Below are 20235 nucleotides of genomic sequence, written 5' to 3' on the forward strand. Positions count from 1 at the left end.
AACTCGAACGTAGCTGATGATTTCAGTATATACAAAACCCATTATACTATTATCACCTTAACTAAAACTTTGTTTTAATATTGTCCCCTTTTTTTCTAGGTTAGGAGGAAACGTGTGGCTGAACGGCTCAGCACTGAAGTCCATCAGTAAACATGGCAAACTCACCTCCCTGACTGTGTCTCCTACTGTGGAGCATCAGATCACACTTCAGTATGGAGGCTCCATTCACAAGTGGACTTTCAAATTTTCCCCAAGTAAGTATAGCTGCTTGATGTTTATGTATGTTATATCCCCCTGGAGGATTTTACTACAAATATTTTTAAATTTTTTAGAATGGAGGTCGAATTTGAAAGGCGGAAACAATTCAAATGAAACCTGTTCTCCTATCATCTTTTGTTATGGAAAATGTTTCTTATTTGATTAGTAAATAAATTGTTGTTTGTATCTCTCACTCCAAGAAACAAAGTCTGTCCGAATCAGAGGCCTGCAGAAACCACAGGATCATCAGTCCAGTGCCGTTCAGGTTCTTCACACATGTCACAAGTCTCAGTCTCATGATATCATAATGATGGGTGGTCATCAACATGTTATGTTCCATGATTACATCCTACTGTGCAGGAGATCCTCCAGCTGTTGAGTCCCATTGAGGTGTTTGCATGTAGAAACGGCACGCTGTTCTTCTACCGCGATGAGGACTTCTTTCTTGCCATTGGTAAAATTGCTTCTTTGCGCTTGTGTGTCTTCCTGTGTGCACGACTGAAACGTCTTTTCTCCATCCTAGGACACACGCTGCATCTCCCTGTCAAGCTGGAGTCGAGCAGTCCGTCCACGTTGCTGTTGTCCTGGCTTGAGCACCACACGGATGACTCTGTTCCTGATCACACTCTGACCCTGTTCAGCGCCGACCTGGGCTCCTATAGCGCTCACAGCACAGAAACCACCAACCTGAACCACCACCGCTTCACCGCCCTGGACCCCTGCAGCCTCTACGTGGCCTGTGTAGAGATTGCAGGCACCTACTCATTCACCTGCCTCTCCACTATTACAGGTATAGGACGAGTGGTTGTATTGCATTGTTTCCTCTATGCTCTTCCCTCTTCAGTGCTTTGTTTTTTCTTCCATCCAGACCCAGACGTCCCCAGATACTTTCAGGTGACGTCATGGAACAGCACCAGCCTGTCGTTGGGTTGGGACAGCCCTCTGAACCGCAAGTTCTCCCACCACTTACTCACCGCCTTCTTCCTGAATGGCACAGACCACGTCATCAGAGAGGTCCCATTCGTCCACCGGGGCAAGAACTTTGTGTTCACTTTGTCCGAGTTGGAGCCCTGCAGCCGGATCAAGTTTGGCCTGCGAACCGTCTGCCAGGCGGGGATGTTGGCTCGCTACAGCAAGATGGTCCTGAGTGATGGGAACACTGGTAAGCTCTGCACCTGTGGATGCCTGCATGCTACACAGCGGAAATTAACCAGTACAAAGACCACCAAGCAGTTTGCCACATAGGCCATTTTAACAGATTTTACTTAAAGGGTTACATTTTTTGGTAGATTTAAACTTCCTCCCCCTCATTGTTACATAGAACACTCCAACATCGAGGCCTTACGTCAAACATCGTTCGGCCCCGACAACTACACCCTGAACTGGGAGGTGAGGAACTCCTCCTCCATCTCCATGTTCCGCTTTTACCATGACGGGGCGCTGCAGGGCACCACGCTCGCCACCAACTACACTGTAGAGGGGCTGCTGCCCTGCCAACACCACCACGCCAGGGTGGAGGCGCTCTGTGGAGAGAGCACCCTGATGCACGCCAAGGCCGTCGCAGCACACACAGGTACACCTGGATCAGGAAACTGGACAGACTGGTTTGACAAATGGCCTTTTAAAAAAAATGGTGACATAATTGATGATCGAGTTGAGGGAGAGCTAATCATTTTTTACATATCGGCTTGGTCTGACCCGTTTGATGTAGCAGATCTATTGACACTACAAGTTTTCAAGGAAATGAAGGATTTCAAACTTTGCTATAGTCAGTTATCACTTTCTGCCACCTGGGAAATAAGAGAAAGAGCAAAATTTGAGAGCAAAAGAGCAAAGTTTCTCAACAATAACATTTGTTTATTTGTCAGTCCTAATCTGTCTTGTGTTTGCAATGTGACTATGTGATAACTCATCGGCTGTAATCTGCCTTTTGCCTCCTGCGTGTGTCTCCAGGACCTCATGGCGTGTCTGAGCTCCAGTATCGCTCTAACAACTCCACCGCCTCGTGGGTTCCCGGCACCTTACAGCGGAAAGCTGTGGCGTTTTTATACGAGCTTTCCATGGAGAACGGGTCGTCCATTAACAGCAGCCGTCTGACGGAGCCAGAACTGCATCTCCCTGGCCTGGAGGATGGGAAGAGCTACATTCTGGATGTGTGGGAGGAATGTGGTGGGCAGTGGGAGTCGGAGCATTCCCATCTTTGTTTTGAAGGGGTCACGTGGCCCCTGGAGCTCCGCGGGCGGTCTGCTGGATCTTCTATTGAGCCAGGTCAGTAGATCCAGAGATAAAAGATAATTTAGCACAAAGCTTCACCAGAATATGATTAGAACAATTCCCTTGAACAAGTTAATGTCTGACATGTTCCATGTAGGCCTTTCTCTGTCGTCCTTAATCTAATGTACATCCTTCATTCTGTGTCTTTTGTCTCCGACTGATGCTGCTGCTGAAGATATCCAGTTTGACTTCTCCATCCTGTCTCTGTCACTGGTGCTGCCGTCTGAGGTCCTGCAGGAGGACGTGTTGGAAGCCAGAGGTGTTATGGAGAAGATTATCAAAAATAAAGTGAGTGAGAAGTCCGATCTGACTATAATCTACATCTAGAGGTGGATCGCTAAATACCAGTTTTTCCTCATGTGTGCCCTTCAGCTGCAGGAGCTGCTGGCAGACTTCGCCCAACCAGCTCGCATTGAAGTGGTGGCCTTTGAACCTGCCACAGAGGAAGATAAAACCGAAGTTCTGTTTATGTCTTTTGACGCCTCCATACAAGACGAAGACGTGCCCCTGCTGGTTGAAGAGCAACTGGATCATATTCGGTCGCTGAAATCGCCGGACATCACCGTCACAGGCGGAGTCATTTACTGGAATGGTGCTAAAGTCATTTCAAGCAATAACCCAACTTTTATTACATTTGTACTTTGTTGTTGGCTAAGAGAAGAAACGAATCATCTTTGATTTACTCAAACATTTTCATGCTGTCTGATTGGTCCCGACCAGGTCCAGATCTCTGCGCCTCCTCCAAACAAACTGCGTGTCCCCATCATTCTCTGTGCATCAACACTCTGGGCTCCTACACGTGTGTGTGTCAGGATGGATTCTATGACGTTAGCACTGTCATCCCATCTGCTGTCTCTTCACGTCCCGTCTGTAACGGTAGAGTAACGCCTCCCTACAGCAATAATCATTATTTAACTCTGCCCATGCTGTATTTTCGAGAGAGGGAGAAGTTGTTTAATAGCTAAATGCATATAGGCCTGTGTTCTTTGATTTGAGGAATAGTTCTGATATGCATTTCATAAGCTGCATTAAGTATTGTGATGCAGTCTACAATTTCCAGGAGCCATCTTCTAGTTTGTTTTCAAACAGAGAAAGGACTCTTCAGCCAGTGTCTGGACCGGCTGATGGCCGGTGGCATAGCAAAGCCCTACCTGACCTCTTACATCGGCGGAGGGGTTGACGTGGAGCTGAATGACGGCCGGTGCGCCGTGAATGAGAGCGAGGTGTTCTACTTCTTTCACACCTCCCGCAAAGCATCAGAATGTGGAACCACCAGACGGGTAAGTGACTGCTCTCACCTGAGGTTCACAGAAGGTTGCCTCGGTTCGTGGTCGAATGCAGCGGACAGATTCTGAGAGCATGCAGGGTGAAAACTCTTGCTCCTGTAGGTGTCTCCACAGTACGTCTGTTGTGCCGTTTGTCCAGGTGAACCAAACGCACATCGAGTTTCAAAACACTCTGAGCGTTTCCTTGAGCATAGAGCACACCATCACCCGCCGGGACCTCAAAGTTATCTGGAAGTGCATCTACCCGCGTCATTATGTGCGAAATGCTCACGTCACTGTGGATTTGGAGTGGTGAGTTGAATCAAATCTTCCAAACTACAGTGCTATAAAGTTCATTATTTATAATAAGTTTACAATACCAAATATTCAAGGTATAAAGATACAACATCCTAAAAAATGTATGTTGATGATTTCCTCCCCTGCAGGCTTTCCACCATCTCCATGGTGGAGGTCAACTCGTCGCTGGTGCTGGGCCTGTCTATGACCATGTACAGCAACGAGTCCTTCACACACAGCTACACGGACATCATCTCCTTGATGCCTGACGACATCCTGTACTTCCAGTTGGCCCTCCAGATCAACAACTCCTTTGCCTGGGACGTCCATCTGCAGGTGGTGTCCTGCTGGTCCACCGAGAGCACAAACCCACAGGATGCAGTGCAGGGCATTATTCTCCAGGATGGGTGTGTGGCTCTGATTCCTGCTGCGATTCAGAGATTCTGTGTCTTTCATGTTGAGCTTGTTGTACTGAATAACAGGGCTTTGAATGCTCCCCAGCTGTCCTGTTGACGACACGTTCCATTGGCTCTCTGTTAATGGCATGGCATCGGCGAGTCGATTTTCCATGCTGATGTTTCAGATGCCCAAACACTTGCCCATCTACTTTCACTGCCTGGCCCACATATGTAGGCATGATGAAGACTGTACAAAGGTAAATAGCTTTTTAGGCAACCTGTTTGTCAGGGTCATATTTTAGTTAAAAGTAGTCTAAGATATCTGGACATTGTTTTTTTTAATTCTCAGAACTGCACCAGCCAGCAGCGCTCAAAGCGCTCAGTCAGCCACACAGACACAAAGGGTCAACAAACCACTGTGGTGTCCGCTGGCCCCCTGCTGGTCAACAGGAAGGTGAAGTCAGTCCATTCGCCTCACTGTGAGTTGACAAACACTCTCTGATGGAGTCACGTGTGAACAGTCTTATCTTACTATTTCACAAGGGTTTCATCAGAGATTTGAACTTTATTTTTTATCAAAAGTAATACTTCAGTATACGTTTTCAGAGAATGGCCTTAGAAAGCATCAATAGTGCAATCTTTACTTCCCTTCATCTCCATTTTCATGCTGGATTTTATGTATTGATGAGATTACTAATTCATTATCTCCGCCAACAAAGTTCTGATTTCATCTGTGTTGGTTGGTTGGTTTGCTTGTTGGCAGGTTTACTTAAAGTTATGAACCAATTTTCATTAAATGTTTTGGGCAGGTTGAGCTTGATCAATCTGAAATCGCATCACATACGAGTCACACATGTGGCAGCTAAGGCATATATGCAAAGTAAGGAGCTATGGAATTACTGTGAAGCATCAAATGGGGACAGAAATGTATAAATGCCCCCAAATATCCCAGTGTGGGGGCATATAACCGTTTTAATCATTGAGAGATGGAGCCATAATTGACCTGTCCATTTATTTGCAGGGGCAGAGCACCTGATGGCGATCTCCATTGTGGCTGGATCAATAGGCTTTTTGGGAGTAACAATACTGGCTGTGACTGCAACCAAAGCAATAATGAGTTACTACCTACAACTGCAATAAAATACTGAAAACACAATCTTTTGTTTGTCACATTAGTGTAGTGGACAGCTGAGGTGGAGAATAAGGACTAGAATCTGGAAAAGGGCAAGAAAATGTATTTGTAATGAGGAATTTAATCTGTAAATTCCAATGGCACACACACCCAACAGACAGTTCATATCCAAACATCGGGAGAAAAGTCAACAGAATACAACATTTGGTTGCCCATACAACCAATGTTGGGCTCAGAGAAGCTCAAACCAAGTCTGTTTTGGTCTCCAGACAGGAGTACAGGGCAAGGAATATGGAATCCCATTACCTTTTACTCGTGTATTTTGTGACCAGGATAATATAATGATTTCTTATTTGTGATCGAAGTCCTTGCAGGCTTAAAAAATGTTTTACCTGTCTAATTTATTTTATCATATTAATATTTCATATTAAAGTTACATATTCTCAGAAAGGGACTGAATACACTACAAGTTGTGTTGAAATTGGTAATTTGTTTGTCTCTGGAATTGAACCGACGTCTGTACACTCCGGTACAGTAGGGGGCGCTGTGGGCATTTGGCGTTAATTTTTTTTTTTTTATAGCGAAAAGTTAAGGGCTGAGGGCATTTCCTTTTCTTCGGAAAAATGGCGTCCTCCGCGACTGACGACGGCATGGGTGAAGCTCACAAGGGGAATAAATCGAAAAAGACGAAACATGAAGGTAAATAATGGATGCGTTTGGGTGAAAAATGTCTGATAGAGTGCCTGCTACTGCTGTTCTACTGCGAAAAGAAGCCGAGGTTAGTCTAAGTCGAAGTGTTGACGTGCTGCACGCTGGACACGCGAATCAACAAACGGAACGTAGCTAGTCACTGCAAAACAATGCTCTTCGTTAAAATGTGTGTATCTGTTTGCGTCCCGGGCTCATGACAGGGACAAGTGGAATTTCTGCTCGTAGAATGAATTGTTGTAGCATTTTTTTCTGTTATAACGTCATAAAATGCGTGGGATAAAACAACTCCCTAGAAATAGATATTAACACGGAAATAACATGAATGTTTTGGGCCCACGAGCATAGAATGATGACCCTGGAAGGATGCAACGCTCAAATTGAGTATAATGTCCCAGTTTACAACTCTGGTGAGCTTTGAGAGCAGGATTAGATCTTGTGTAAGTATTAAGTTGTTGTATTTTGCGTCTCCCTGGCAGCAGATGAATCTGAACTCCTGACCGTCCCGGATGGATGGAAGGAGCCGATGTTCAACAAAGAGGACAACCCCCGCGGCCTGCTGGAGGAGAGCAGCTTCGCCACCCTCTTCCCCAAATACAGAGAAGCTTACCTGAGGGAGTGCTGGCCCCTGGTGGAGAAGGCCGTAGGAGAGGCAGTAAGTCTCTCTCTTTTGTCTCCAGAACACGACTTTAGTAGCACATTAGTAGTTGTTGTTATTCCTGTTCTGTCTAATATGCTTGTTTGGTTGCAGCACATCAAAGCCTCTCTGGACCTGATAGAGGGAAGCATGACAGTTTGTACCACGAAGAAAACCTTTGACCCATACGCCATCGTGAGAGCCAGAGACCTGATCAAGCTGCTAGCCCGGAGCGTTCCGTTTGAACAGGTGAGGACTGCCGCGCTGATGCTGAACAGCTTCGTTTTGTTTCTGTTTGGCTTCTCTCTGCTCTCCTTTCGCTCTCTGGCTGCGCTGCTTCATCGTTGGTCTCCTTCTTTGTTTCCAGGCCGTGCGAATATTACAGGATGAAATGGCGTGCGACATCATCAAAGTTGGCACTGTGGTGCGGAACAGAGAGCGCTTTGTGAAGCGAAGGCAGCGGCTGATCGGCCCAAAGGGCTCCACCCTCAAGGTGAGTCCAACACTGAGTCTGAGTCTGAGCCAGCGTCTCTAGAACACATCAGACACACGAGAACGACACCTGCTTTCACCTTATTCTGTTATAAACACAGCCACACATGTCTTGGTTTCAGTTTCCTGTGTGTTCAAGTTTGTGTACCTATGATGGTTGTGGGTTTGCTTTTTTAGACCACAGTGAGGAGCATAACATGATATGACATCATAGATGTCTCTTAATATAAAGCAATGTGATGCAGCAGAGCTCAGTAGTCTCTGTCTCTTCTCTGCAGGCGTTGGAGTTGCTGACCAACTGTTACGTGATGGTGCAGGGGAACACGGTGTCGGCTCTGGGGCCACACAGCGGCCTGAAGGAGGTATGAAAAAGAGTCTATGCAGTGACTTGGCTGTTCGCGTTAGTGCGTCTGTGCTTTCTAACATTTATGTGACGTTGTGTTGTTCAGGTGCGGAAGGTTGTCATGGATACAATGAAGAACATCCACCCCATCTACAACATTAAGGTACGACACACAACCGTGTTTTTTCACCGGTTGATGAGTAGCACTGCCCGATGAAGATCGTTTCCATCCTTGTTCTGGATCTCCTGATTGAGACAAACATCTCTGGGTTTGCTTGCCATGGATGGCGCCACCTGGAGCTGAGGGCATGAAGCGAAGCATGAGCGCCACAACATGGATGCTCCTTAGTAAACACTGTGTGCTTCAGCAAAGTTTCTCTGACTTTGACTGTGATGCAGTGGCAAACCAACAGTCATTCAAAACACCTTCCTTTATTTAACCCCAGTTTCCCCAAATTTCTCTACCTACCAGACATTAATGATCAAGCGGGAGCTGGCCAAAGACCCGGACCTGCGCATACAGAGCTGGGAGCGCTTCCTGCCCAAGTTCCGCCACAAGAACCTGGCCAAGCGCAAAGAGCCCAAGAAGAAGAGCTCAAAGAAGGAGTACACACCGTTCCCTCCGCAGCAGCCAGAGAGCAAGGTCGGTACCTTTCTCACACACTCCCGTACACAAGACGACGCACCCTGACATTAGAAACATCAGACACTGACCGCTGTGCTCAACGTGTGTAGGTTGACCTGGAGCTGGCCACCGGAGAGTTCTTCCTGCGAGAAAGTGTGAAGAAAAGGAAGAAGATGGAGGAGATCAAGGTGAGAGCCGAGCCGCTGCTTCCTCAGTCTGTTAACTCATGTTCCCCTAAACAGAAGCAGCTTTTTATGGACACTTATTTGGCCGATTTATCCACAAGTCAAATTGTGTGTGTGTGGGACATGATTTGAAATTCTAGGAAGTATCTCAAATATCTTCAAGTGAGAAATGTTGGCTTGAATGTTGCGTCATATCCTGGTGTTTGACCGTTGTTCCTTTTTCTCAGGTGAAACAGGCGGAGGCTCTGACCAAGAAGCAGGAAGAGCGAAACAAAGCCTTCATTCCTCCCAAGGAGAAACCTCTAATGAAGAAGACCAATAAAGGTATAAAGAAAAGAGGATTTTCTGAGAATGTAAAATTCCCATTTGCTGCATCTCACCTGTGTAATCAAGAGTGGCAGCTCAGATGGTGTTGCTACAGGGACAGAGAGCTGACGGCCCAAACACTGGCAGCAGATGCTGTACATCCAAATTGTTATAATGCCGCCTCCTGCCACAGTATGCTCTTGCCAACACTTGCCAAGAGAGGCATGTTTGTGCCGTTTGCCCTACGTTGGTATCATAAATGGCAATGAAATTAGAAGACACACATACACACACAACAACACAACCCCTCCCCTTTCCACCACTCAAGTGTGGTGGTTGGGATTTGGAACCATCTGACTTGAGTTGGACGGACTGTGACCAGCTAAATGATGAGTGGACCATTTTGGACCATTGTCTGTGTACAATCAGAAGTGGAAAGACAGACACACAAAACAAGTGGGGCAACTTCTAGCTGACCCATTTGATTCTGTTGATATCTGGACCGATAACAGTCGGCGAAGAAGTATCGTATCACATTTTGGACCACTAAAGTCTTATTTTTGCCTGAAAGCTCTGATTCATGTTCCATGTACTGAGGTCTTTTCCCAGCTGTGACTGTTTGACCTTCAGTTCATCCTGTCCTTTCTGATGAGACATGGTTCTAAACATCCTTTCTTTTCTCCCATAGCTCCTCTAGAAGGGAAGCTGGACATCCAAGCCATTAAGGACAAAGTGAGAAAAGCCAAAACCAAGAAATTGGGGGCTCCGCCAGTGAACATTGCTCCTCCCAGCAAAACCACAGACAAAAAGAAGAAGAAGAAGAACAAAGGCTAAGCACTGCAGCCGTGTTATTAGATATCGACTGGACAGATGTGGGACAGAATAAAGACTAGAAGTGGATTCCATTATAAACTACATCTCCGACCTACCTGGATGGAGACCGGGACAGATGTCTATTCCTGCCTTGTCACACATGGATACAAGGTTTTACATGTTTATTTATATTTGTGCAAAGTGTATTTTTCTTCAACCGAGGTTAACCTGTATTCTGGAGCAGGGGAATTCAGATTCAGAAGCTGTTCTGAAGTGCAAAATAAAAGAAAATCGCTTTTTTACAACTCAAGTTTTATTTGTGTGTCGTCCTTTTATACGTACTGTCATGTTTATCTATTGTGTCTCCAACTTGTAGCTGCCATGAATCTAGAAAATTATTTTAAAACTTGCATCTTCATCAAAGAAGCAGGATGTTCCTGTCCTGATCCTTGTTCTGGTTTCCTGTGTTTACTGTGAGGAGTCACTCGTAGCAGTAGATGTCGGGGTAAAGGCGCTGGACTGCATAAGCGGCGAGGAAGGTGCAGATGAGGGCCAATGGGCGGACAGCCACCACTGCCACACAAGAGGGGCCACACGAAGCCCGGGCAGGGGCCGACTCTGGGGTCCGGGTGTCTCCTGGAAACAAAGTCAGACTTGGACTCTCAGACTCTCTGATTTGGACTACTGGATTCAAATTCCCGTCAACTTTAATTTCAGGACGCAACGTACATAAACTGTTTAGACGTGTAAAGGTGCAGAAAGCAACAAAAACCTCTGTGCATTGGTTTCAGTTTCTCAGGTCTCTTAAGTTTTGGTCTTCCTCTTTTTCAATTTGTTTGTGCAGTGTTCTCCAATTTTAGTTTCCCTTGGAACACAACTCTGACCCTGTTTCATGCACGTCTGCAAAGTTACTCATCTTTTTTTTTACAGTAAAGTCTTTCTGTACATCAGTGTTTCCTCATTTTTGCTCCCATCTGTGAAATGTTCTGCATTCTTCAGATAAACCACTTTGTTGTTGAGTTCTTCCTGTTTTTGAAATGGTTTTAAGTTCATATTCAGATCCAGGCCTCAGACAATGCAAAAGCCAGACAATACAATACAAAAGACGGAATACTCACTGCAAAGACTCTCCACACAAACACCTTCACATGCACTGCAGGATATCCCTCCAGTCTTATACGGGCGTCTTCTGTTTATATTCCCCCTGCACAGTGAAACATCATCCACATAACATCAGTGTCTGTTTGGAGAAAAGATTAAACCCCAAACTTAATAACAAATCTTCCCTTGACTGGAAGGAAGTTGACTGGAATCTGTTGTTACTTCTCTGAACACTTTGAGAGACTTCACACCTCCTGCCTTATCTTAATTCCATTTGTAGTTTTTTGTTGGTTTGATCATTGCCAGGATTCTTCAAAAGTTAGGTAACAATTCTGACACAACTTGCTGGAAGAGAGGGGCACGGCCCAGGAATGAATCCATTAAAGGTTAGTGCTGATTTGATAATGAGATTTAAAATGATCAGTTTTTATTAATTTTGGTTGTGTTGGTCCCCTCTAGAGTTGACCTCTTGTGCCTCATCAAAGTATTTTCTATCTTAGACCCACCACACTTACAAAGCTTAGTGGTTTGTACTGATCAGCCTAATATTTTTGAATAGAACTGTAAATCTTTGCTGTGTGTACTTCTGTAGGGTTTGTGAGCCCTTTGACCTTCTTGTTGGTGCTCCCATACACAAACCCAATTATACATTATAAATAATTTTACAAAGAGTGATTTTTGTCTGTGTAACTTACGCTGGAACATAGTGGCAAACAAAAATGGCACTTTCTCGATTACCAAAGTCAGTTTCTTTGACACCTTTAGGACAGAGCTGCACGGCACAACCAACCTTATAGCTGCTGGCCCACACAACCTGCAGACACAAACAGTGCAGTGAAGATCAAATGCAAGACATCATGAGAAATTGGTCCTTTCCAAAATTAAATCTACGTTTAAGGAGTTCACTCACTTGTGTATAGTGGCCACAGATGTTGCTGCAGTCGTTGCTCTTGTAGTCATAGTCACCTTTTTCCTTCACCCAGTTCTCTATGGCACCCTTCACAGTGAAATATGAGGGTGGGTATCCTACCCAGAGGTTCTCTCCAGCTGTGCTGTGCTTGAAAACACAGTTTCTTGCCCAATCTCTTGCTGTAACAGCCAAACCTTCATCCCACGTCTGGAGGAATAAACATGCCAAAATCTTTAAACTAAGCATCAAAATGGGAAAGACAAGAAACATTAAAACATTAAAACATTAAAACATTAAAAGTACAAGTTCTGTTATTTTAGAAGTTACTATTGGCAGGAAACATCATAATAGCTCTTGAAAAGGGTAAAGAATAAGGGACTTTTTGAGCTCTAAAATGTAAGTCAAGGAGTCAAGGTTTTTAAAAAGAAACATACTCCAAATAAGTAGATTCTCCCCACTGGTAAACAAAAAAAACTTTGTTACTTAACACCACTGGAAATATGAACAGAACATGAGGAAGAAACAAAAGTTTCTGGATGTATCTCAGCTTCCAACTCAAGTCATACAGTATTGCGCACCACTGCATTCATCAATTATTCTGCTGGTGCAGGAATGCAATCCTGACTAATCATTGTTTGACACTCACCATTTGCAACATGTCGCTGGCTCGTGGCTCCACTGATGACCGCGCCCAGTTGTGAGCCTTGACACAGTCCTCAATGAACTTGCCATCCGTAACTTCAGGTAATGACACTGCATACACCCCACACTGCAAGATAAGCCACATAGACGATAAGACCTCCACGAAGAGCAGCATGCTTGAGGTAATAAAGTGAAACATCACAGCAAGCGCAGAAGCTGTGGTTTATGAGGCAAACGGAACAGGAAAAAGGTACAACAGGATGTGGGTGTATGTACAATCTTGTACAATCAACTGCTGTTTTAACAGCTCTCTTACAGCTGAGATGACGAGATATTAATTTGCAGTATATAAACAGATCAGATGTCACATGACAGTGAGGTCAAACAGACCCACTCAAACACACACATATTACATTACATTACGATCATTTGGCAGACGCTTTTATCCAAAGCGACCTACATTACATTACCTCCCTTCGCAGAGGGGGGAGCAATTGAGGGTTCGGTGCCTTGTTCAGGGGCACCTCGGCCTGGACTCAAACCGGCAACCTTCCGGTTCCCAAGCGGAAGCTCTACCCACTGAGCTACTGCCTCCAAATGCACACAGCCGCTCTTGTTGCCTGGACGCAGTTGCAGCATTGTGTATCTCCCCAACATCCATTTACACGTTGGGATCTTGTAAACTACAGTATACTGCACATTTTCTTGAAACCATTACCATCTTTGAGGAAACAGAAAGAACTCTTCACACAAAAACCTCATGGATGCATGTGTGCTGGACTGAAATTTAGAAGTTTAGTTTGCTTAAAGCCATTGACACATATAAGACACACGTAAGAGAGTAATAATAAAACTCAAAAAGTAGGTGATGTTGATTAAAACTCTTTTTATTTTTAAATACCTTTCCACGCTAGAAGAATTCCCATAAATATAATTTTTTTTCATTTGGTTTTGATTCTTTGCAAACAATTCCAGAGGCATCAGTTACAACAATTCTTTGGTTGGCTGCAGTGTATATGCAAGGACACTTCCTGGACAACAACATAAACTATATAACACCCCTTGTACAATAACAAAAATTAAAACGGTACAGATTCTTTGAGTTCAAAAAGGGGCTTGGCCCAAAGTTTCCCTTGAAAAATCACAGGGGGATTAAAGCAAACCTTTTTTAAACCGTTTAAAATTTTAAACCACAATGCAAACAAATTAAAGAAATGAATTTGCATGACATGAACGTGCATCTACCATTCTGCACTTCTCATGTTCATAGGTGTGCATAGTGTGCGATCAGGCCACATTGACACAATCACAGGAACAACAGTTAGTAAGTCATAAAATGAAACTGTATTAGAATGAAGTGGTGGCTCCATTTTTAACAGAATGCCTTGCTCATGCCAGGAAACAGCTCTCTTCCTTCTTGTGTCACGAGCATCTCTTAGTTGGGAGTCACCTGCTGCAAGAACTGGTCCCAATCTGGCCTGGTAACTGGAAGCTCTATCTGGAAATGATTCCAGAACCTAAAGAGCAACAGGAGCAGTCAGGGATTTTATTGGCGTCTTGGCATTGTTTTCTAATTCTTATTGAACGTTGATGGTTTAGTTGCGTGACATGAAGTTTGCTTACTTGTGGTGGTAGATGTCCGGCTCTCGACTTATATGGTTTTGGAAGCCGATGTAGAGATTATCCCAGAGAAGTCCGTGCAGCACCACATATCTCATTACCCCAGTCCTGTTTTTAATCTTCAAAGCAAAACAGAGAAAATATTTTTAGGCTATAATACTCAATAATCAATCACACTAGCATTACAAAAATATCCTTTCAGATCACTGGTGCAATGCTTCGAATAGTGTTCTTCGTCTCTTTTTGAATGACCTCCTGCTTCGGAGAGCTCTTATAATCGACATTTCTTGTATCTTTCATAATAGTTTTTTCTAGCATTCAGCTCTCTGTAGCATAAATGAAATCTATTAATTGATAAGGAATATAAACAGGACAGTCCATTCATTCCAATAAAGAATACTCAGTCAACACTTTTTGTAAAAGGTTTCAGTTTCGGTTACAGACTGCCTGCATGCATGAATAATATCCTGGTAAAAGTCAATCTGGTTCTCAAAATATCAGGTCACGTTCAATTCCACTGTCTCTTGAAAGTTCAGATCCGGCTGTAACTATGCTGACATCACCACAACACAGTGAGGCTGGCGATGGTCTCTCAAAGGGGTATGGCCAATTAATTGAGACAGAGCTGAGAGGCTTCCTTCTTTTATTCAATCATACAGGTGCGTTGTTCCACAAGGTGAATACATGCACTGAGTTTTCCACAGAGCAAACAAAGATTTTAACATCAGAGTGGGCACAACGATCACAGTAAATGTTTTGAGTGAGTTGCGTGAGTAATATTTGAAAAGGGTGTTGAAAAGAGTGTTGGCCACCCTTAATGAAGCTGTTTCGTTCTTTTCAAATAATACTAGGCAAAACCCTTTCCTTGCAAAGAGGAATGGTTTGTTGAACCTAATCTAACTATTCTAAAACAAATAGCTTTATGTTCCACATCTGCTCACCTCTAGGTAAGAGTGTTCCCTGTCAGGCCTGTTGCTAGGGAAAGACAGATCCAGGAAGTCCACCAAGTACTCGTATCCATCTGTGAGGGCTTTGAAGTCGTCATCTGTCTCAATGACCTTGGACACACACGTTTGAGACATTTGTATTTCATTAGACATGCGTCCACTTTGAACAATTTGGCAAAAGACAGTAAGGGTCATCACCACTTTTCATCTCAGATTAAGCAAAGGTATCCAAGAGATAATACAGAGACTGAATCTGCGTGTGAGGAAGACAACTCAAAACTGAAAATAGAAGGGCAACCAGAGATGCTACACCCCTGCCACTGCTTTGATGTTTTAGCCATACTCATTCCAATCTTCCTTATCACTCACAAGTGGCTGACATAACACGGGAAATTCCATCATGTACGATAATGAGAACACGTCAGCAAGAAATACAGGATATATCAGGATAGGAATCATGAGATTAATGAGAAGAAGGACTGAATACTACCTTGTAATTTGTATGGTATTGACATATTATCACCCTTTACTTATTGTATAAATATCATATCATATACAAATGTCTAATAGAATGTATACTTGTATTTCATGTCATTTCAATGAACAGCCAGTGAGGTTACAGAGCAGAGCAATGCGTCTTTACATTTCCTATATAGTGGTCCAGCAGGTGCAACAGAATGCAATAAAGCAAAGAGGATTTTGGCGATTGTTCAGGATATTTACCCGGACAACAAGGTTGTAGTTTTGAAAGCCTGCCCAGGTGTAATAAAACTGGATCCAGCTGTGATGTTTAAATATTTCACAGCTAATGGCACTGTTCAGTTCATCCACATACAAGTCGAAATCCCAGCTGTCCTTGTAGATTTTTGCACAGGCGGGAGGATTGGTGATTCCCTCACTTTGTATGATAGTGAAATAAAGGAAAGATGTACAAAAAGATTTACATGATATTTGGATTGTTTTAATGTGCTGATGTACTAATATAGTGTTGTGTTCTTTTCCCTTTCCCACAACTGGGCAACCCCCCCAACACGCACATACACACACACACACACACACACACACACTCTCTCTCTCTCGCTGTCTTACACCTCACACAAACCATGACTTTCTGACAACCTGCAAGTTGGGTCACTCAGAGCAAGGCCGAGGTCCAGCACAGCACCAGGCTTGGGTGTCCATGTTTTGATGCCTGGTGCTTTCTTATTGATGAGTCCATTCAGCTCCTCTGGGTTGTTTTTAACATTTACGGCCTTAATGTAGCTGCACCCATACACATACACAGTCAAGACAGAGAGTCATTCAGAAGATATACTGTGTATATACATAAGGATGTATTGTCAAATTGATCCTGTTGCTCCATGAGCCGCTGTTTCCAAAATGACATTTTTGTAGCTTGTAGCCTGTTCTTTCATTCTCCAATTGATTTTTTCACAAAACATTTCCTAACCCAGCTTGACACTGGAATGAATGCTACTGCTGTCTCAATAGTGATGTCACAAGGAAATGAAGGCTATAGGTTATTAATTTAGCACTGCTGCATGTACCAGGCACTGTAATGTGTACCAGCCCTACCTGTCTGATGGATGAGACTCAACGAAATAGCCTGCGAAAGGACAGTAGATCCTGGGCTGCAGTGATTTCACTAGCAGAGCTTTGTAGTTTAGCAGCTTTTTCCTCTCTGTCTTGATAAAATCTGCTTTCCAAGCATCTTGAAAGAGAAAAACAGTGCTCATCAGAATAGATGTGACTCTTTACCCATGTGCTACACATCTATTTACTTTTAATGTCGGTCAGTTCAAGGCTGAATGATGTGAACGTGATGTCATCTTTTACTTGAACATCATTTTCATTCACAAGGTAGCAACATATGAGATTGATACATATGTTAATATAACATATAGTCTATTGGCAAATCAGAGTAAACAGATACATATGAGTAGTCAATACCAACACAAAAAGACGAAAGGTAGGAATGAAGGCAGTTTAGACATCACTAACAGAGAATGTAAGGTTTACCTTTTGTAAAACAAATCCAAACCCAAAACAGTTGGTCACTTTGTCTTTTTCACAGTGAGTTTAATGTGCTAACAATTGATGCCTCACCAGTGTATTTCCCTCCATAGAAGGTCATAGGGAATCCAGAAGCTCCCCCTGCAAAGTCACTCATCATCAAGTCCACATTGTGTGGCAGCCTGCCCCCGTTTGGCCTCGTGCAGTCCACAGTGTTCAGGATCATATGACCTGCAGATGATGTGAGGGTTGCAAATTCACTCTCTCCGATTTGGTATTTTGATAAATATCGTTACCAAATGCAAAACACAATTTAAGAATCTTTTTTTCTCCACAGATCTATATTGTTGTGTCCAAAAGGTACCTTGAATAAATAACAAAACATGCACCTTTATATTCAACAATGATGCAAGTGTCCATTTCAGGATGCACACCATCCATCAGGATCATGAATCTCAGGTACTCATCGATCTGGAGGAGACCAGGAGAGAGGCTTTGATCACTGATCTGGGATACATTTCACACCTAATTGATGTCTTATGTCCCTCACTTAAATTTTTTTTTATCTCATCTTCGTGTCACTCCGATAAAGATGGATGGAACAGATGCAAGGTCAGTTGAACGAAGTAAAGACATTTTTTGGAGAAATTACAAATGACAGCAGCACAGTTGTATTTACATGTCAGTCCCCCTGGAGCTATTCTGTAGTGTTGTTTTTATTTCTATACAGTATTCTCAAGTGACAAAAAAATTCTAAATTTATTTCGATACCCACAGAGTTATAATGTTTATTATGGAAGTCAGGATGTTTTACTAAACATTGTTGGAACAGACCAAAGCTGCGGGTTGTATTATCTTATGGTTACTCAGACATATGCGTATGCTTTTGCGAACGCGTGAGTTAAAACTTACGAATCACAAGTTGGTGCCACCACGCCAATTAAACAGTTGTCAGCATTGCAGATTTGGCAGTATGGCTAAATGTGTTCATAATTAAAATCAATGTAGTGGTCTTTTGGACAGGAAATGGATGTATAACATTTGTCTGTCTGGGATGACAGATATGCCACTACATTTATTTGAAACAATTGGACGCTGATGTGTTCATTTGGTTATATTTCTCATAACCCTGTTAGGAAATATGAGCAGTAGAGGCTTACGTTTTGCCAGACACCAAAAGGAACCACGTTGATATTGGTCAGCTTGACATGGCTTTGCTCCAAATACCTGTTGCATTCAAAGAAAAACTGTCAAAGGAATGCGGCTAGACTACAAAAACCCTAACTGTTAATTTCATGTAGTTCAATGGCTCTGGAAAAAACATTAGACGCCATGTCAGCAATTTCAATATCGTTTTAATCTGTAAGGATGTATTTGATGAGCTTAATGGGGCCCCTGCAGTGTACCAACCAAAAGACTGGTCTTGATGTATCGCCAACATAAATAGGGACATTTGGCCTCCTCTCTGACAAGACTTTCAGTGTGGGGTAACTGGAAAAGATTAAAAAAAACAAGCACCAACCCTTGAATGACAAATTTGGTCATGTTTGGTAATGTACCTGCAGCAGTGAAGCTATCCACTTTCCTCCCTGCCAGTGTACCTGAGATGGTCTGAGTGCATATGGCTGATGTAGATGAGATCTGCAGCACAGACTCTGTCCATGGCGTTGGCAGGGGGCTCATGGAGAAGCCACCAGCCCCTTGCAAAGGCAGGACCCATCAACCACGGGTCAAAGATAATCCGCTGCTGTCCGAGTTGCAGCTCCATGCAGGCGTGTGTTAGATATGTCACCTGGAAATGAAGTTCAAAATTTCACAAGCTGACATGGCATTGGCCATCCTGTTTTAGCAGCATATACAGCATGAAAATTGAGGATTGGAGACAGAAAACCAGATACTTACTTTAACCTCTCCTATCTGTAGCTCCACTGGCTCTCGAGGGTCGGACAGCCAGGGGTCCAGGGGGCTTAACTCAACCAACTGAAGTCCCCCATTGTCCAAGATCTCTACTTCTGTGTGCGTGACATAACACACCAACACTGGTTTGTATATAAATAAATATTAATGGTAACAGTTGTACTATTGCTCTATATCTGAATTTATGTGTGTATGAATTTCAATGTCCACAAAATAAGGAGGGGCGTCCATGACATCGGACACACAAAGAGGACAGGATTTCCACTTTGGAACAGTCTCGCGTTGGATCGTTCATCTGTTTATTTAATAAAGACAAGTTGCCCAGAGCCATAATGAGCCTCCATTTCCAAATCCAATTTCCATACTTTTCCATTTGGGCCCCAATAACAACCATCCTGCACTCTCACCGTTGGTCAAGTCTATTATGTTAACTCTGTATCATGACATTAGATAAGTGTGCTACAGCATTTTCCTTTTACACAAGGAAGAGACAAGGTGTGTTTTCCATTTTTTTTAGTTCCAGTTGGGGAGTGCAGACCCCTGGTGTTTGAGTGTATGCAAAACCCAAAAACAACAAACCTGTGTTGTAAAACACAATTAAACAATCTCCAGTTACCAAGTTCCTCCTGTGTAAAGCTCTCGGGCGGGTTTACATATTGCATTGTTGATGCATTCAACTTCCAATTATGTTTGGTACATTTGACCGTCCTGTTGGGGAAAACAAGCTGATCAGTATGCTGTAAAAACATTGCATTAGGTCTGTTGTTGCGCCTCTGTCAGAACATTCTCACCTGCTGTCCAGGTCTTCAATGTCTTTGATGAACGTCCCTCCTTGGTGTTTGCACTGGTTCTTGCAAGCTCTAAAACCACTCTCACCCTTGTATATGATGTAAAATTTACCGTCCTCTGGATTTTTCTTGAAATTCACTCCTTCTTTGAGTGAGCCCACTGCTTCAGTGTCCAGTGACAGGGCTATCTTTGCTATTTGAGAGCTCATTTCACCTAAATGTCAGACACAATCAATGCTTATTATAATTTCTGAGACATTTTAGACAAAAAAACACATCATCAGACATTTGCAAGGAGTAACAAATGAATGGTAAAAAAAAATATTGCTTCCTGTTTAAAAATTTCAATTTTGATTATATGACCTTTCAGGTGCAACCCATACATTTATCAAGACATCAAAAAAGGGCAATATGCATTCATGTATACTGATATAGATTTTTTGTAATAATGCTCTGTGAATATTCCTAGTATAAATGTGCATCTCCCAATTTGGAAACATACACAAGTTTCCTGGATCCTCCTCTCTGTAACTTTTTTAACTAGCCATACAATCAAATCATTGT

General features: G+C 43.3%; 3 protein-coding genes across 4 annotated transcripts; 1 reads left to right on the forward strand and 2 right to left on the reverse strand.

The window, feature by feature from the left end:
• Nucleotides 1-6229: 6229 nt before the first annotated feature.
• On the forward strand, nt 6230-10049 carry krr1 (KRR1 small subunit processome component homolog). Of its 2 annotated transcripts, none has more exons than XM_076151426.1 (10): nt 6230-6323; nt 6812-6987; nt 7084-7218; nt 7337-7462; nt 7740-7823; nt 7911-7967; nt 8277-8447; nt 8540-8617; nt 8842-8938; nt 9609-10049. In XM_076151426.1, exons 1-10 carry the CDS (start codon nt 6248-6250, stop codon nt 9752-9754), a joined length of 1146 nt encoding a protein of 381 aa, XP_076007541.1. In that variant the 5' UTR covers nt 6230-6247; the 3' UTR covers nt 9755-10049. The 2 variants fall into 2 exon arrangements, with proteins under 2 accessions (XP_076007541.1, XP_076007548.1); XM_076151433.1 differs by having other exon boundaries at nt 6815-6987.
• glipr1a (GLI pathogenesis-related 1a) lies at nt 10046-12623 on the reverse strand. The gene is made up of 5 exons (XM_076151446.1): nt 12391-12623; nt 11745-11951; nt 11530-11648; nt 10852-10937; nt 10046-10369 (listed from the first exon to the last, which is right to left on the reverse strand). Exons 1-5 carry the CDS (start codon nt 12583-12585, stop codon nt 10215-10217), a joined length of 762 nt encoding a protein of 253 aa, XP_076007561.1. The 5' UTR covers nt 12586-12623; the 3' UTR covers nt 10046-10214.
• A 659-nt stretch (nt 12624-13282) lies between these two features.
• cmah (cytidine monophospho-N-acetylneuraminic acid hydroxylase) lies at nt 13283-19880 on the reverse strand. Its single transcript, XM_076151418.1, has 14 exons — nt 19675-19880; nt 19500-19591; nt 18869-18978; nt 18568-18758; nt 18377-18457; nt 18127-18193; nt 17356-17437; nt 17060-17197; nt 16529-16664; nt 16073-16216; nt 15677-15851; nt 14948-15064; nt 14010-14125; nt 13283-13903 (listed from the first exon to the last, which is right to left on the reverse strand). Exons 1-14 carry the CDS (start codon nt 19878-19880, stop codon nt 13822-13824), a joined length of 1737 nt encoding a protein of 578 aa, XP_076007533.1. The 3' UTR covers nt 13283-13821.
• Between the last annotated feature and the right edge of the window lie 355 nt (nt 19881-20235).

This window comes from Genypterus blacodes, unplaced genomic scaffold (assembly GCF_046128005.1).
Source record: "Genypterus blacodes isolate CSIRO-AG114 ecotype Tasmania unplaced genomic scaffold, CSIRO-AGI_Gbla_v1 ptg000007l_1, whole genome shotgun sequence".
Classification (NCBI taxonomy): Eukaryota; Metazoa; Chordata; class Actinopteri; order Ophidiiformes; family Ophidiidae; genus Genypterus; species Genypterus blacodes.

Bases quoted from the DNA above. Each gene is read 5' to 3' on its own strand.
- krr1 (XM_076151426.1), top strand. From the start codon at position 6,248: ATGGCGTCCTCCGCGACTGACGACGGCATGGGTGAAGCTCACAAGGGG. The intron at 7,968-8,276 runs GTACGACACACA...TCTACCTACCAG, and splicing joins ACCCCATCTACAACATTAAG to ACATTAATGATCAAGCGGGA. The intron at 8,618-8,841 runs GTGAGAGCCGAG...CCTTTTTCTCAG, and splicing joins AGAAGATGGAGGAGATCAAG to GTGAAACAGGCGGAGGCTCT.
- glipr1a (XM_076151446.1), bottom strand. From the start codon at position 12,585: ATGTTTCACTTTATTACCTCAAGCATGCTGCTCTTCGTGGAGGTCTTA. The intron at 11,952-12,390 runs GTGAGTGTCAAA...TTATTCCTCCAG, and splicing joins CCAGCGACATGTTGCAAATG to ACGTGGGATGAAGGTTTGGC. The intron at 10,370-10,851 runs GTGAGTATTCCG...CTTTGTTTCCAG, and splicing joins TTGTGTGGAGAGTCTTTGCA to GAGACACCCGGACCCCAGAG.
- cmah (XM_076151418.1), bottom strand. From the start codon at position 19,880: ATGAGCTCTCAAATAGCAAAGATAGCCCTGTCACTGGACACTGAAGCA. The intron at 15,852-16,072 runs GTTGTCAGAAAG...TATCATACAAAG, and splicing joins CTGAGTGACCCAACTTGCAG to TGAGGGAATCACCAATCCTC. The intron at 15,065-15,676 runs GTAAATATCCTG...TGTGTGTCCAAG, and splicing joins ACTACAACCTTGTTGTCCGG to GTCATTGAGACAGATGACGA.